The sequence below is a fragment of the Microtus oregoni genome, unplaced genomic scaffold (genome assembly GCF_018167655.1).
Source record: "Microtus oregoni isolate MIOR12 unplaced genomic scaffold, Mior012 000001F_ref0000356, whole genome shotgun sequence".
Taxonomy (NCBI): domain Eukaryota; kingdom Metazoa; phylum Chordata; class Mammalia; order Rodentia; family Cricetidae; genus Microtus; species Microtus oregoni.
Genome location: NW_024543060.1, coordinates 33,118,408 through 33,134,800, shown reverse-complemented (window position 1 = coordinate 33,134,800; position 16,393 = coordinate 33,118,408). Strand labels below are relative to the sequence as shown.

Below are 16,393 nucleotides of genomic sequence, written 5' to 3'. Positions count from 1 at the left end.
CTTCTTGGCGAACAGTTGGAGGGAGTGGAAGGGGACAATAGAGTGTGGTAAGGGATGCATATGATCAAAATATGTTATATATATATGTATGAAAATGTCATAATGAAACCCATCATTACATATTAATATATGCTAATAAAAACTTAATTAATAAATAAAATATTTCTGTTGGGTGGCACATGCCTTTAATTGCAGTACTCAGGAGGCAGAGGCAGGCAGATCTCCGTGAGTTCAAGTCCAGCCTCATCTACAAGAGCTAGTTCCAGGACAGGCTCCAAAGCTACAGAGAAACCCTATATTGAAAAACAAAACAGCCGGGCGGTGGTGAGCACGCCTTTAATCCCAGCACTCAGGAGGCAGAGGCAGGCGGATCTCTGTGAGTTCGAGACCAGCCTGGTCTATAAGAGCTAGTCCCTGGACAAGCTCCAAAGCCACAGAGAAACCCTGTTTTGAAAAACCAAAAAACAAAAACAAAACACAAGTGAATAAATAAGCAAATGTTTCTTTCAAAATTCAGCTTTACTCAGGCGCTCACTGAATATAACTCTCATAAATTTCAAGATCAAATATTTACCATATTAGGGAATAACAATAAATACTATTACATACCACATACCAGTCAAAGTGGGAATAGAAATACCAATATATTTCCTAAATTTTTGTAAATTCACTTACAACATTCTAAGATTCATTGACACTACCGAATTTCAAGAATCCTAGCTATAGCAGATATAACAAATGAACAAGTAAAATGAATCTGCCCTATCTGCAAGGATATAGTACTTACTCAAAAATGTGACAATCGTCCTAAAGTTAATCTTTTTTGTTGTTGTTCTGTTTTTTAGAGACAGAATTTCTCTGTAAACTGGCTATCTGTGAACTCAACTGTGTAAACCAGGCTGGCCTTGGAGAAGTGCCTGTGAGTGCTGGGATTAAAGGTGTGCACCACTACCACTTGGTCTCCTTTGCCTAATCTATAGGACAAAACTCAGGTTTAAATGAGATTTACCAAGGGACACATCAGAGAAGCTCATTAAATACAGAACGCTAGAGAGGTCCATTCTAGGTAGAGGGAGAGTTCCCCAGTGCTCGGCAGCAGCACGCTCGGAGAGCGCCCTTACCACGTGTTGTTTCTAAGAGCGAGAGGAGCAGCTAAGAATCACGGGAGAAAATTTAAACACTTAAGCTGACATTACATGAAATTCATCAGATAACACCTGGCACATATTCATGAGGCATTTAACAGAGATTCTATCTTCTCTTACATCTTAAAGGGTGGTGGCAACTTCTATAAAACTAAAGAACGCCGATATAAAACCGCAGCTCATGTCCACCAATGAAGAAGGCAATGGAGAAAGAGCTCTGTGGGGGATACAAAGTCAGGTGACTGTGGTGAGCACTACAGTGAAAACCCCATGGCCACCTACCTCTTGACTTTGTCATAGTTCTCTTGACGGTAGTCGCCTTGCTGAACTAACTGTTTGGTGTCTGCCAATTCCAAGGCCAGGCGCTGACATCGGATTTGAAGTTCCGAGTTGTTTCTTCGATCTTCCTCATATGTCTATAAATCAAAGGAAGAATTACACATTTCAAAGTGAACATAGTAGACCAAATTCTGTATTGAATTTTTCTGCTAAGCTATGAAATGACCTTATAACTTAACTAGAACATGTCCAAATTACTTATTTATAATTGTTACTCAAAGATAGGTCATCTTGAATTTACAAGATTATTTGTACAATAAATCCAAAACTAATTATTACCATGGACTGGTTTGGCTAGATACTGTACATGCAGAGATGAGTACCACAATTTATTCCCTCTTGAAAACATAAAATACAACACTGAAATAGTAGGCTCCAAATTTCCATCAAGAGCTGTTTGAAAGGCACAATTGTGGGAAATCTGAAAACAGTGTTTTGTTTGGTTGAACATCATGGCCTCCTACACTGGAGTTCCTCTTGAGAATGGAAGGCTACTGAGCTCATTATAGGCTTTAGTTGAGAATGCTCTGTACTTCCCAGGGGATCATCCTGTACGTCATTTAATACCTATATCCTAAAAGAAGACTCAGTTCTGCCAAAGCATGCATCATCCTTCTAAACACTATCAATCATATAGCTGTCTTGGGAGAGGGTACAGTTCTGTGATTTAGGAAGGCGGCTTCCAAAATTTAGTTCCAACAAGTGAGTAACTTAAAATATAACATTTGTCTAAACATCAGTGTTTACCTCATGGAATTCTTGTAAAGTTTATATCAAACAATACACGTCAAGTGCTTACAGAATTCACAACACATAATGATGCTCATTAACTATACATTTATATGTTTATACTGCTTCCTCTTGGCTTTGAATTCCTGAAGGACCACAGACAAATCTCTAGTTTCTAACTGCACAGAGACTATGACATAATCCAGAGGAGCATAAACATGAGGAACAAACATTTAAAGGATTGGTAAAGATAACACATCCGAGGAACATGCAGGAATATCAAAGAAGCAAAAGGATAGCAGATGTGAGAGTCAGAACCTATAGGAAATGTCACTCTAAGGACATAAGCAGAAAAGCAGCAAAATTCTGCAAGAACTCAATGGTAGGGACAGAAGACAGAGAAGTGGACACTGAAACAAATGTATCTGAGTGTGTATTATGTCACTATTACTATTATTATTATTGGTTTTGAGACAGGGTTTAATTATATAGTCATAATTGGCCTACAATATGCTATGTAGATCAGACTAGCCTCTTTTTAGCTACTGACTGCTGGGATTAAAGTTATATACCACCACCACCACCAGTATTATTATACACCACCATCACCATCATCATCATTATTATTATTCTAACATAGGTTCTCATGTATAATCCCATTGCTGACTTTGAACTCAGTATTTTTCTAAGGGTGAACTTAGACTTCTTCTGCTCCTGATTCCACATCCAGAGTGCTTGGATTTACCATGATGCCCAGTTTATATCATGCTAGGAATTGAACCAGGGGTTCCTGCATACAAGGTCAATATTCTACCAACTAAGATATATAAATGCCCATCCCATTTTGTGGTATTTTATATACAACAAGGCAGTTTTCTTCTTTCTTTTCCCCCCTCAGTGGGCACACAGACGTATTAAAAACAATTTACTACAGCCCAAAGATTAGCCCTTACCTCAGTGTTTCATGTTCTTTTATTATATATATACTTGGTTGTTGTCCGGGCTAGTTTTTATGCCAACTTAACCCAAACTGGGGTCACCTCAGAGGAGGGAACCTCAATTGAGAAAATGGCTCCATAAGATTAGGTTGTAGGCTGCTAAGGGGTGGTGGTGCACTCCTTTAATCACACACTCGGGAGGGAGAGGCAAGCAGATCTCTGTAAGTTCAAGGCCAGCCTGGTCTATAGAGCTAGTGCCAGGGCAGACTCCAAAGCCACACAGAGAAAACATGGCTTGAAAAACAAACAAATAACAACAACAGATTGGGTTGTAGGCAAGCCTGTAGGACATTGTCTTAAATAGTGATTGATGTTGAAGGGACCAGTCCATTGCGTGAGTTCAGCCCTGGGCTGCTGGTCCTATGTTCTGTAAGAAAGGAGACTGAACAAGCCATGGGGAGCAAGCAATAAAGTAAGTAGCATCCTTCATGGCCTCTGCATCTGATCCTGCCTCCAGGTTCCTGCCCTGTGTGAGTTCCCATCCTGACTTCCTTCAGTGATGAACAGTGATGTGGAAGTATAAGCAAAATTAACCCTTTCCCTCCCCAACTTTGGTCATCCTTTTACACCACAGCAATAGTAACCCTGACTATTCCTAGACAGTTCCTAAAGGTGTGTGTTTTCTACTCCTTCTGGGTCCCTTTCCAACAAAACCAGTTAAAACAAACCAAAACCAGAATGGGTACAGGTACGTGTTTATAGTTTCCTGACAGATATTGTAGGGCTTCTCACCTGAGGATTTCCGTTTTCTCTATGAATGAAGCACCAGGCGATACGATGAAGAAATGGAAAGCTGGAGATGTGTCGACAGGGAGGAAGGCCTAAAACAGCTTCCAAGGAAAAGAAAGGACTAGAAAAAGAGAGCACAAAGGTGCTCAGTGGGAGCTGGTGATGAAGAATGTGAAGAGCTTACTGCTGCTTCTGTGATTTTCCTCCAGCAACACTCAGCTAGAGAAACAGAGCTGAGGCACTCGGCCGAGTTTGATGAAAAGAAAATTGAAATCAGAAGCTATCAACAGGAGAGAGGTTGAAGACGGATAAGGCAGTGAAGAGGAAGAACATACCTATCGGGACTGATGAAATCATACGCATTAGGAATTTAGTTATGATTAGAAGCAGACAACTGAGAACTGTGGGTGAGTGTTCACATGACGTGCACATGCAAAGAAAGAAGCAGTTGCTCCCGTGAAGGTGGATGTATGAAGGTGTAAAAATCCACTGCTTTGGAAATCAGTATGGCAATTTCTCAGAAAATTAGGAAACAATCTAAGACCCAGCAATACCGCTTTTGGGTATATACCCAAAGGATGCTCAATCCTACCACAAGGACATGTGGTCAACTATGTTCATAGCAGCATTGTTTGTCATAGCCCGAACCTGGGAACAACATAGATGCCCCTCAACTGAAGAATGGATAAGGAAAATGTGGTACATTTACACAATGGAGTATTACACAGTGATAAAAAATAATGACATCTTGAAATTTGCAGGCAAATGATGGATCTAGAAAAGAGCATATTGAGTGAGATAACCCAGACCCAGAAAGACAAATATATGTACATACTCATAAGTGGCTTTTATACACAAAGCAAAGAAAAACCAACCTACAAATCACAACTCCAGAGAACCTAGACAACAAAGAGGACTCTAAGAGAGACATACATGGATCCACCTAGGAAGGAGAGAAAGACAAGATCTCCTGAGTAAACGGAAGTGTGGGGGTCATGGGAGAGCCTAGAACTGTAGTGGGGGGAGGGAGAAGAGTGGAGAAAAATGTATAGTTCAATAAAAATAAAAAATAAACTGTTAAAAAAAATCTAAGAATCTCGAGCTAGGAATGCAGCCCAGGAGAAGAGCACATGTGAAGCTCTAGGTTCCATCCACAACACAGAAAGAACTATAACCAAAAGAGTGAGAAGGGACAGTCACATCTGAATGTGACTCTCAAATATGTGACATAAGGCACCTGTCATGGAGAACAGTTTGCATATTTGTTTACACACATGGTGTTGCTTTTATTGGTTAATGAATAAAGAACTGGCTTGGCCTATAGCATGGGAGGAGGAAGGTGGAGTTATGGAGCCACCAGGTGAGGCAGAAGCTGGGAACTTTGCCGGTAAGCCACAGCCACGTGGTGGTACACAGATTATTGGAAATGGGTTAAATTAAGATGTAAGAGTTAGCCAATAAGAAGCTAGAGCTAATGTGCCAAGCAGTGATTTAAATAATACAGTTTCTGTGTGATTATTTTGGGTCTAAGCTAGAAAGAACAAGCAGCCTCCCTGCAACACATACACACATACACATACACACACACACACACACACACACACACACACACACACATGCGTGCACACACGTTTTGTGTTTAGTATAACTGCCACATGAGCAAACATAAGAAATTCCATGCAGAAACACACACTTTATATCAGGAACTTCTTATTTTGACTTTTGAAGTAAAAAATGTCCCCTTAGATCTATGCAGAAGAGGAGGCAGAAAGATTTGTAAGAGTCAGATGTGATGAATGACTTTCAGACACAACAGGATGTTTGCACATATGAAGTCATGGAGACGGTGGCAGCACTCACACATTCTGCAAGGGTTAAGTCAGATGGGGTCCCAGCAACAAGGGAGGAATGCATATGTGCTCTCATTTTAACCAAGAAGCCATCTGCAGTCAATACCCACTGAAAAAGGAAACAACAGTTTGATTCTAATGAAGTCTCAGTGGGTCTATTAACCACACTTCAGGGCAGGCGCTATGCCTAAGAGTAGCTGTCCAATAAATATGAACTTAGTATTTTTTGTAGACTTTTTGTCTCATTTTGCCTGTTTGGGCATTTTTTTGAATTTTGTATTATTTATTTTTTATTTTTGTGTATGTTTCTATTTTGTTTTTTTTTTTTTTGTTGTTGTTGTTGTTGACTTTTTAAGGGGAGAGAGAGGAGGGAAGGAAACCCAAGTTGGATGGGTAGCGAGTTGGGGAGGTTCTAAGAGGGATTTGGGAGGAGAAAAAAAATAAACAATATAATGTATAATATTTTTCAACATAAAAGGTTTCAAAAAATCTCCCCTTAAGTTGTAACTTGTGTACTGAAGGATAGGAATCTGCTTGGTTACTCTTAGAGCCTCAGGGAAGAGCTGGCTATGTGGGTAGAGCTTGCAAGACTAGGACCTGTGAGGCTGAGGCAGCTGAACTTCAAGCTTCAGGTCAGCCTGGGCTTTGCAGTTAGACCTCATTTCCATATTAAAGGCACAGCACTGGAAAATGGAAAATAGCATATTGCCTCAAAAAGGAACCACATTTTATGGCTGTAAAATTTTGTGAATCAGGCAACTGCTTTCTTCCATGTCTTCTGTGGAAAGACACTGAGCTCCAACTCTAGAGTGATCAAGTCTACCTTATGTTCTCCCACTGTTAGAAAGTTGATGACATGTGTTATGAGTTGCCTGCCATTCCTTACCTCCCACAAGATAAGCAAAAGATCGAGAAAGTTTCTCATAATCCTAGCACCTATTACCATGGCTTTTTTTTTTTAAAAAAAAAAAAACAGAATGTTTGTAGGTAATGTTTCTGGAAAAGAAAAAGTAAGACTGGGCATCATCATACAGACCGAAAGAGATTCAAAAAATGTAAATCTTTTCATATATAAAAAGGCAGATTCAAACTTTGCATTTACCACCCCTTTCAAACTGGAAATTTCTAGGCCAGGCGGTGGTGGCGCACGCCTTTAATCCCAGCACTCGGGAGGCAGAGGCAGGCGGATCTCTGTGAGTTCGAGACCAGCCTGGTCTACAGAGCTAGTTCCAGGACAGGCTCCAAAACCACAGAGAAACCCTGTCTCGAAAAACCAAAAAAAAAAAAAAAAAAAAAAAAATTCTAGATTACAGTAAGTGAACCAACAGCCAAGTATCAATTTCTCTTTTGGATCGAGAAAACAATCACATGGGAAAAATAAGTGCAATCTGCGGCGCCGTAGCTTTACTGCTTGACAGCTCTATGGACCTAGAAGAATAAGCATTCTCACTGCTGGGGTTAATGTTATATTGTTTTCCACTTAAGTCATTTGCTATCTCTATATAGAAAATAGTATATCTATAATTACAACTGCATGCTTTCATGTCTTATCTATGACCCTCCCCTTCCCAATACCCACATATGACTTTGAGCTCCTTAAAGACCCGTCTTACCTCTGCAGATCCAGTAACCCTAGTCATTACCCTAGAAATACTTGAAGAGTAAACTAATTATAAAAGATGGACTCTACAGTCTTAACATTAAAACAGGCAGCACATTGACACATTTATTTCAAAATTAATGTGCCTAACAAATACTAGTTTTCCAGCCAAATTTAAAGATCAACTATCACCTCTTAAGCAATATTATATGAAACATATATGGTGTGTGCGTTTGTGTACGTGTGTGTGTCTTAGAGAGGCAGTATGCAGAAAATTTCTATTTCTTGATCTGTTCTTAAATGGGTAAGGTTTGTTTCAGGAAAAATAGAGCTGTATTATTTCAAATTTCTTTATGTATCATGAGCTTTTAAAAGAGGCTTCAATAGGGAAATTTTAACTGTGCAGAAATTGCATGTATAGGAATGGACAGGGAGATACGTGTAGGTGGTCATAAAAAACTACATTTTTCTTTACATATTTCCCTACTGTTTATTTGACCCCCCAAAAAAACTGAGGAAAGTCTTTTCCTACAGTGCTTTCTTTGTCTAGTTATCAATGATCTTCCACTATAATATCATTCATCCTCATCGTCCATTTCTCTTGATTCCAAACAGCAGTTCTTTTAGATCTTAGCATTTCAGAGACAAAATACAGTGGAGATAACCTACTCAAATCTCATTTTCAAGATAAGGGCATGCCAACGCACCACATTCATGTTCATAGCTTCACTATTTACAACGGTTAGGAAATGGAACGAGTTTAGATGTCTATCAACATGTGTGTGTGTGTTTGTATCTATGTGTGTGTAGGGGTGTGCACCACGAAACTAGGAAAAGAGGAGAGCGCAAAGGCTGTGGGAAACAGGGTAATGTACTACGTGATTAGAAAGCAGAAGCAAGTACTAACTTGGGGAAGAAAGGAACCAGCTGGTCAAGACAGGAGGGATCGTGGTGACAGGAAACAAAAGAAACAATGAATGACACAGCTGGATGACAATGCCATGATGAAACACAAAAACCTAATAAGTTCAAAATGAAACAAAATAAGGTAACAGAAACCTAGAAAGGCTGGATGGCTTGTATAGATTCCAGGTTGAGAATCTATGATCTTAAAATCACACGCAGTTTTTCCTTTTCCTTATTTCAAGTTATTTTTTTAAGGATCGGTTTTGCAATAACTGTAAAATCACTAAACAGAAGTCAATTTAATTTACTGCTCAAATTCAATTTTAATCATAGGTTTCATGGCTTCAAATATCACATGTACATAAATCAAAGTTAATTTTGAACTCTCTCCCTTCAAACAATCATTACAATTATCTCTTGAACATATTAAAAAAATCATTTGTTACTTTACAACTGCAATACCAGCCCTTGGGAGGCTGTGGCCAGAAAAAGTTCAAGGACAGACTAGAATACACAGACACTGTTTCAAAAGCAAACCTAAATAAAAGAAAATTATTTGGTAAAGTGACATCAAGTCTAAATGTTTCTATGAGAAGTTAAAAAGTACTCAATGATGAAATGAAATGGCACATTTTAAACAGCAGCTGTGTAACCAAATGGCAATTAGCCTGAGTAATAATGAATTCCCAAGCATCTGGGCAAATGTGCAGTCTCTCACATCATGCAAACTGAAAGGGAAGTGGCATCCTACTTGTCAAAGTAAATGGTTACCAAATAAGTACTCTCCTAGCTACACAGAGCATCTAAGGAGGCTGGGAAGACTACACCATCAAAACTGCCTTGAGGTCAGCGATCCAGTCAGAAGCAGTTTACATCAGAAAGGCATTTAAAGAATGACAGAATCCATTTTAACTGTTTTAGACAAGTGGGAATTCATTCCTCAGAATTCCCATGAGTTTCACATGATCAATACTTTAATTCAAACAGTTAATCGATGAGAAGAACAAGAAGCCCAACTCATCTTTGACTGCTATAGACTGCCTTTTTACCAAGGACCTGCTCTGCTGCCAGAGTCTACTCATTGTCCTTGCTGAGTTCTTTATTATTAAAGTTGAAGACATTTTTAAAGCAAAAACAACCTAATGAAAGAAAGACACTTTCATCAGATGCGGACACTGGGTTATAAGAGTTCAAATCTGTGACTGCTCAACTTTTTTCCACTTAACTAGCCTTGAAAAATGAGTACAGGAACTATCCATAGCTCATTCACTATTGGGTAAGTTCTAGTTCATAGGTCTGGCAGAATCTGCATGGCAAAAACATATTGATGTATCGAATGACAAATTTTATATAGCCAGGTTGCATACAGTTGAAACAAATCCAAAATCCTAGCTTTTCAACAGATACTGATCCAAACATAATTTCTTTTCCCCCTTGAGACAAGGTCTAAATACAGAGCCCAGGCTAGCCCTTTGGCCTCCTAAGAGCTAGAATTACAGGCATTCACCACCATACCCAACTCAAATTTCATCTTAACATTTAAGACACCAAGTTTAATATAATAGCATGTGTCAATTAAAGAATGTGAGTATATCAATGCAACAGAAGTATGGCTTTTCAGGCCGTCTGTGCCTTTTGACTCATCGAGATCAGCAGCACTACACATATTAACAAGTGTAAGTAGGAAAAAGAAAGAATGAAGTTCATCCATCGTTGGGAGTAGAGACAATGATTTTTGCTTTGTTTTGTTAGGAATTTCTGAAGCAAATGAGAAAGCATGGAGCAATGGCAGATGACTGACTGTCAGCACATGGGGTCATGTCTGCTTCACCAGTAAACTGTCATGATCAGATAGTCAACATTTCATTTACACAAACATGGCTTACATAAGTGAATATATGCACACACGCAAGTTATCATGTACATGGAATTTACAGTAAGGATTGAAAATAAAAACCAAATCTTTCTTCTTCTCCTTCCCCCTGACCCCCATTCTTAGGACACAAGCAAGGGTTTCTCCACATTGACACCCATACATGCCTCCAGACTCACAAAGGCAAAGGTGTTATTTCCCCTCTTAACAATAACAACAAAATAGAACAGGTATGGTTTGTTTTGTAAAGCATTTAGCCATACATGTGGAAATCCGAATGCTCTCTAGTTTATTCATGTTTGAGGTTGCGTAATGTTTCATAGTGTAGCCTGTACCCCAGCTTATGCAACCATTTCCTTGCTATTGTATTGCTGGCTCTTACTTTGGTTTTGGCCTTTTCCTCCTTCATGTTGTACAAATAATGTCACAGTAAACCTCATAACCCATAATACTACAAACTAGTACTTTATGGCCCACAGGTGCAACAGGAGCCCCCTTGTTGAAGGATGTTTGTTTCCCATTCAAATCAGCATTGCTGGCTATCTGTCCACCAGCCCGCATCAGTTCACAATCTCACCAGATACAGGTTTATGTTTTTAGTTATAGTCATAATAGTTACTGGATCTTTTGTCTTTGGACAGTCTCAGTTCTCACTGTTATTTTAACTGTATTTCTCAAAATGTTAGTGTGCTAGATAGTCTTTATCATCCTGACAGAAGTGAAGTCATTGGGGAAGAGATGGAACCTCAGTTGAAATATTACCCCCATCAGACTGACATCTAGGGAAGTCGGCTAGGACATTTCCTTGATCAATGCTCAATGTAGGCGGGCCTAGCCCACTGTGAGCAGTGCTATCCTGGGCAGGCGGTTCCAGGCTCTGTAAGAAAGCAAACTGAGCAACCCCTGGGGAGCAAGCCAGTAAGTAGTGCTCCTCTGGTCTCTACTTCAGTGCCTATCCTGAACTCTGGAGGAAATGAAAGTCAAAGCCTTTTTCCCCAAGTTGTTTTTGGTCATTGTTTTGTCACGCAGCAGATTTAAGATTCTGCATCTGGACATGCGTGGTTTCCTTTTGTGTAACGCCCCATGTCTTTATCTATTTTTGTCTAGTTGTCATTAGAAGAGAATTTCAAAATGGTACTGGCATCACATCTTATCATTTGCATTCCAAATAGCCCCCCAAATTTATACTTTAAATATCCAACTTTATATGTGGAATCTTTTGTTTTTTTTTTTCTTTTAGTTTTTTGAGACAGGGTTTCTCTGTAGTTCTGAAGCCTGTCCTGGACCTAGCTTTGGAGACCAGTCTGGAATCTTTTTTTGATCTTTCCGTTTAAAGCTTTTGGGTTCCTATGTTTTGCTAAAAAGTTTACTCTGACCTCTAGAGCAATGCTACCCAATAAAACCTTCTGAATGAGAGACATGTTCTATATTGGAATACGTATTACACTGATGGCGAACCAGCTGAATTTAATTAGTTTGAACGTAGATGGCCGCAGGTGGCAGTGACAGCTGAGCCCAGAGCCTGACTACTCAGGTGGCCTACGGGCTGTCACAGACTGAGACACAAATATCTGTAGTGTGTAAAAAATAAGCCGTCTTTGATTCCTACCAAAATATGTGCATCAGGCCTCAGGGTCAACAAGATCTCTAGAAGTCTCACATTCGCAACCATTTCGAGCTTGTTATTAACAGCACAGAATGAGGGATTCTTAAAGGTTTTTTTTTGCAGGAAGTAACATGGATTCCACTATCATTCTTCACTGTCTGTGAACCTCTTTTCAAAGTATTATTTCTAAAGGCTGATGTGAAAACATACAGCATCACAAAGCAAATAAAACTACCAAAACATTTTAATTATGCATGTCTTCTTTGTAAATGCATAAAGTTAAAACCTAGTGATGTCTAAAGTCTAAGAACTATGGTAATGTTCAAGTAGCAGTGAGCATAAATTCTAAGCATTTAGCTTACTTCCAACCATTAACAGTCATAAGAACTGCTAATCTTTTGGAATTTTCTTCTTATGGTTAAAAGAGAAAGAAATCCTCAAGTCTAGTTATAAATGAAACAATTTCTTTCTTTGATTTCCGAAAAATGTTGACTGTAAGTTCAAAACCTCAGCAACTATTAAAGTAATTGTAATTTTTTTCTTCTAAAATTTTTAACTTACATGGAATTAATTTTGTGCTCTCATAGAAAATGTACAGACAAATTTTCTCCCACTAACAATCTGTTTGCATGCCAACACCACACTTAGCGTCAGTTTTAAGGTTTACACTGAGTTCTTGCATGGTCTACCATACCTCACATTCCCCTAACTATATCTTCTTTTTCATGCTCCTCCTGGGATCCCGGGGCACTTACTTTTCCCATCCCTCAGCTAAAACAAGTTACCCACGCTTAGTTCTGTAGTATATTTTTTTCTCTGAATCTCCCAAATGATCAAGAAAAAAACTGGAATATAATTGAACTGCTCTTGCTTAATATTCTAATCACAGAGCAATACTTTTAGAATTTTGGAAGCTTTCTAAGATATAGTAGTTCCGTGCTCAACAATACAATTTCAAGCTGTTTTTTTTTCCTTCTTTTCATGTGTCTGTGTGGTACGAATGCATGCGTGTATGCATGCCTGTATGTGTGTGGGTGCATGGTTGACTTTTGTGCGTGTACGCATGCACACTGGTAAGGAGGCAGCAGGCTGATGTTGGCAATCTCCATCGACTGCTCTCCCACTTTCTTCCTCTGAGGTGGGAGCTCTTAATTACGCCCATGGCTAGTGGACACACACAGACTCTAATCAGCTTGCTGGGGAAGCCTGCCTTAAGCTTCGTGGGCTACTACACCCACCGGACCTTTACATAGGTTCCCGGGTTCTCTGGTTTGCACAGCAAGTATTGGAACAGCTGAGCCACTGTCCATGACCTTCCTTGCTAGAGACGCACATGAGGACAATACTGCATTCAAAAAGAAGGTGGGGGAACTCATCAAGCACAAAAGCTGAGCTCTACCATCAGTTGCTACAGAAACTGACATGTTCACACAGTTGTTCTCTTCAGCCTGATAATTCATTGCTCTCTGTGTCTGGAGTATACTTTAATCATATAAAGTGTCATTACTGAAGGGACTCTACCTAGCTCAACGTTGGCAAACATGACTCCAACAGCTCTTGCTCTCCCCCATTCCCTCTGTCTTGCTAAAAGCCATTAGATTACATTCCTAACGCTAACCACCAAGATCTAGTCCCTTATTTAGTCAATCCCTCCTCCTAGGGCTGACTACTAAGGTCCAGATATCAAAGTATTGAAATTCAGCAATCAAAAGCCCCTTTGGCTCACCTAATTAATATGCCCAACTAAAACTAAACACCTCAGCCTAGCACAGACTTTCACTTTCCCCTTTCATGTTTATAAAATGGCCATGTGCCACTTCTTTCTCCTCTCTATCCTTTGTCTCTTTAGGGACAGATAACCCTGCACCCTCTCCCTTGTTCCCTTCCCCTTCTCCTGTGTCCTCTATCTCCTGTCCTTGTCTCTTATTCCCTGCCTTTTGTCACTCTGGGGCAAATAAATCTCCTTTGTGCTGATGAGAACTTGGTCTTGGAGGTCCTGAGCCAAAACCCATCCTTCCAATTCTTTTGATATAATGGTAGAATTTCAGCTGGAGAGATGGTCAGCCTTTTTGAGCATTTACTGCTCCTGCAGAGGGCCCTGGTTTAGTTCCCAGCACCCTCACTGTGGCTCAGTATAACTCCAGTTGGTACCTGCATAGATATAGCACACATATTCAGGCACGTGCGTGCGCGCACACACACACAATACATAATAGTAGAATTCATTTGTGAACATTTCATTTTGAATTTTTGTTTCCATAGGATAAATAAAATGAGCTTATAAATTTACTTTGTTTTCTTTTACATTACTCAGAATTTTCTACTGAATTTTCAGTACTCTGGAATACTAGCTGTAACTGTTCTGATGGAAAGCAACTGTGAACCCAGCTGAGTGAATGCCTCTCTGGACCTGGCAGAAGGAGGCTAGCATGACACTTTGGACCTCTTCATACGATTCATGGCAGAGCTTTAAGGACTGCACTTCTGTCTACTTGACCAGCTACATTCTGTTGGCACACTTCACTTCCAGTTTCAAGCTTGTTTTACACTTACATTTACACACACATACACACCTTAATTTCCAATACTTTATTTCTAGTCATTTTTGGTTTTGTGTTATTTTAGCTTTTTTTTTTTTTTTTTTGAGACTGTCTTGCTAGGTAGGCAGTCTAAGCTGGCCTCAAACACTAGGGGTCCTTGGCTTGAGCTTCTTGTAGGCATGTCCCAACCACTCCTCGCTCTTCTGCTTTCTTCAGATGAGGAATGCTTATCTTTATTTTTGTCTTTCTGTGTAGTAATAAAGACATTTTTTTAGGGCCATAGATTTTTCTCTGGTATAATTTTAAATATGCCTTGAGAACTCTGACATAAAATATTCTTGTTTCCATTGCTTTCTTTAAAAAATTTTTTGAACCAAAAGATGTATTTAACTGTCAAGGAAGTTTAATCCCCTTCATCCTCTGTCTTTGTTTTACTAACATGATAAAAATAGGAACTATAAAATGTGTACCTAAAAATATATTTGTTTCCTATGTGATCAAGTCTACACAGTAGTCTTGCAAACTTTCCACTGATGTTTAAAAACAGCATTTTCTCTGGTTAGGGCAGTTGGGCTTTCTTTACAGCAGCTACACCAGAACAGATAATTAGTTCTTCTAGGCCTCATTTATTTTATCCACAACATCCCCACCCGTTCTCATGGAAGCAAATCAAACTTCCCAAACCTTACTGGCTTTTAAAGCTGTCAGGCCATTTACTATGTAGTTTCTGTCTACAACATCAAATTTTTCATTATACATTGGTTATTTTGTTGTATGGTTTTCATTTTAAATTCTATATTACCTGATATTAGTATTACCCTTCTACCAACTTTCCCCATAATTCTTAACCCCTCCTTTTTTCAACTTTTGCACCAAGGAACTTACGTTAAGCCTATTTTCAGCTGGTTTATTTTAGCCTGACCCTGAGGTCAATTTTCAGACTAACTTTCATCATGCAGCCTAGGCTGGCCTCACACTCACCAAACTTCTGCCTCAGTTTGGACACTGACCTCAAAGTGGTAGAACAAATTCTCTGTCCACAACACTGAACATAAAAATCTGCTGGTAACTGAAAGGCTAACTGGATTAAATTATAAAATTCAGAAAAATCAAAAAGGACCAGTGAGATGGCTTGTGGGTAAAGGAGCTTGCTGCCAAGCTGACCACCTGAGCTGCATCCTGGGACCCAGCTGGTGGTAGGAAAGAACTGCCTCGTGTTCTTTGACCTGTTCATGTATGCACACTTGCATATACATGCACATACCATAAATAATGTAATAAATATTTCTTAATGGTATTTCAAAATATGCTTTCAGAGTCTTGAAGAAGAGCTTGTAAACGAGTAGCCATACAGGACTTAAATAAAACAGTCACCAGGGAAACGCTCCAAAGTGAGAGAAGGTTTGCCAGATCGGCTCAAAAGCAGACTAACTAGGTGGGCTGACAGCTGAGCCCAATTCACTACTCTATACCTAGTGAACGAGGTGGGGTTTCAAGACCAGTGGAATCAAGTGGTCAGAGGATATCGAGGTTAGTCCAAGGTATGCATCAGATCTCTCCAGAGGGTGTTTCCTGATACAACATGATGATCATCTTCTTGGCCACTGGGTCCAAAATTTCATCTCAACATCAAATAAACTACTCACATCCTGCCCCTGGAATTAAAATTCAAAAGCACTGATGGGTTTACTTGAGATGTAAAGGAGGAACAAATGTAAGCACAAGAAGAAGACATGTTAATCTTTAAAAGCTGTTCCCTCATATCACATGGATGAAACAAAGAGCTAAATGAGGCTTCTAATCTGATGACAAACTTAAAGCTGATATCATGCTAGCTACATGAGTGTTTCCCTATGTAGGCACTTCTGTTAAGACATTGCATTACATGTAAAATTTCAACAGGTTTTAGAAAAAAGAAATAGATTTTAAATGTATAGGTAAGAAATGAGATTTAGTAATAACAAACTATACAGTGTGACTACAACCTTATCCTCACGTTAAATAGTAAAATATTCAAGATGTTACTTTTATATCAGACAAAAGTGAAAAATATGAAACCAAAGCACTGACACTTGACT

The 16,393-nt window shown here is 39.3% G+C and overlaps 1 protein-coding gene across 4 annotated transcripts in view; it reads right to left on the bottom strand.

Moving 5' to 3' along the window:
• Nucleotides 1–16,393, bottom strand: part of Pibf1 (progesterone immunomodulatory binding factor 1) — a 149,491-nt gene that overhangs the window by 117,161 nt on the left and 15,937 nt on the right. For all 4 annotated transcript variants that reach the window (XM_041675467.1, XM_041675485.1, XM_041675495.1 and 1 more), the window contains one exon: nt 1,428–1,561. In XM_041675467.1, the coding sequence (XP_041531401.1) occupies nt 1,428–1,561 (134 nt within the window). The remainder of the gene's footprint in view (nt 1–1,427; nt 1,562–16,393) is intronic.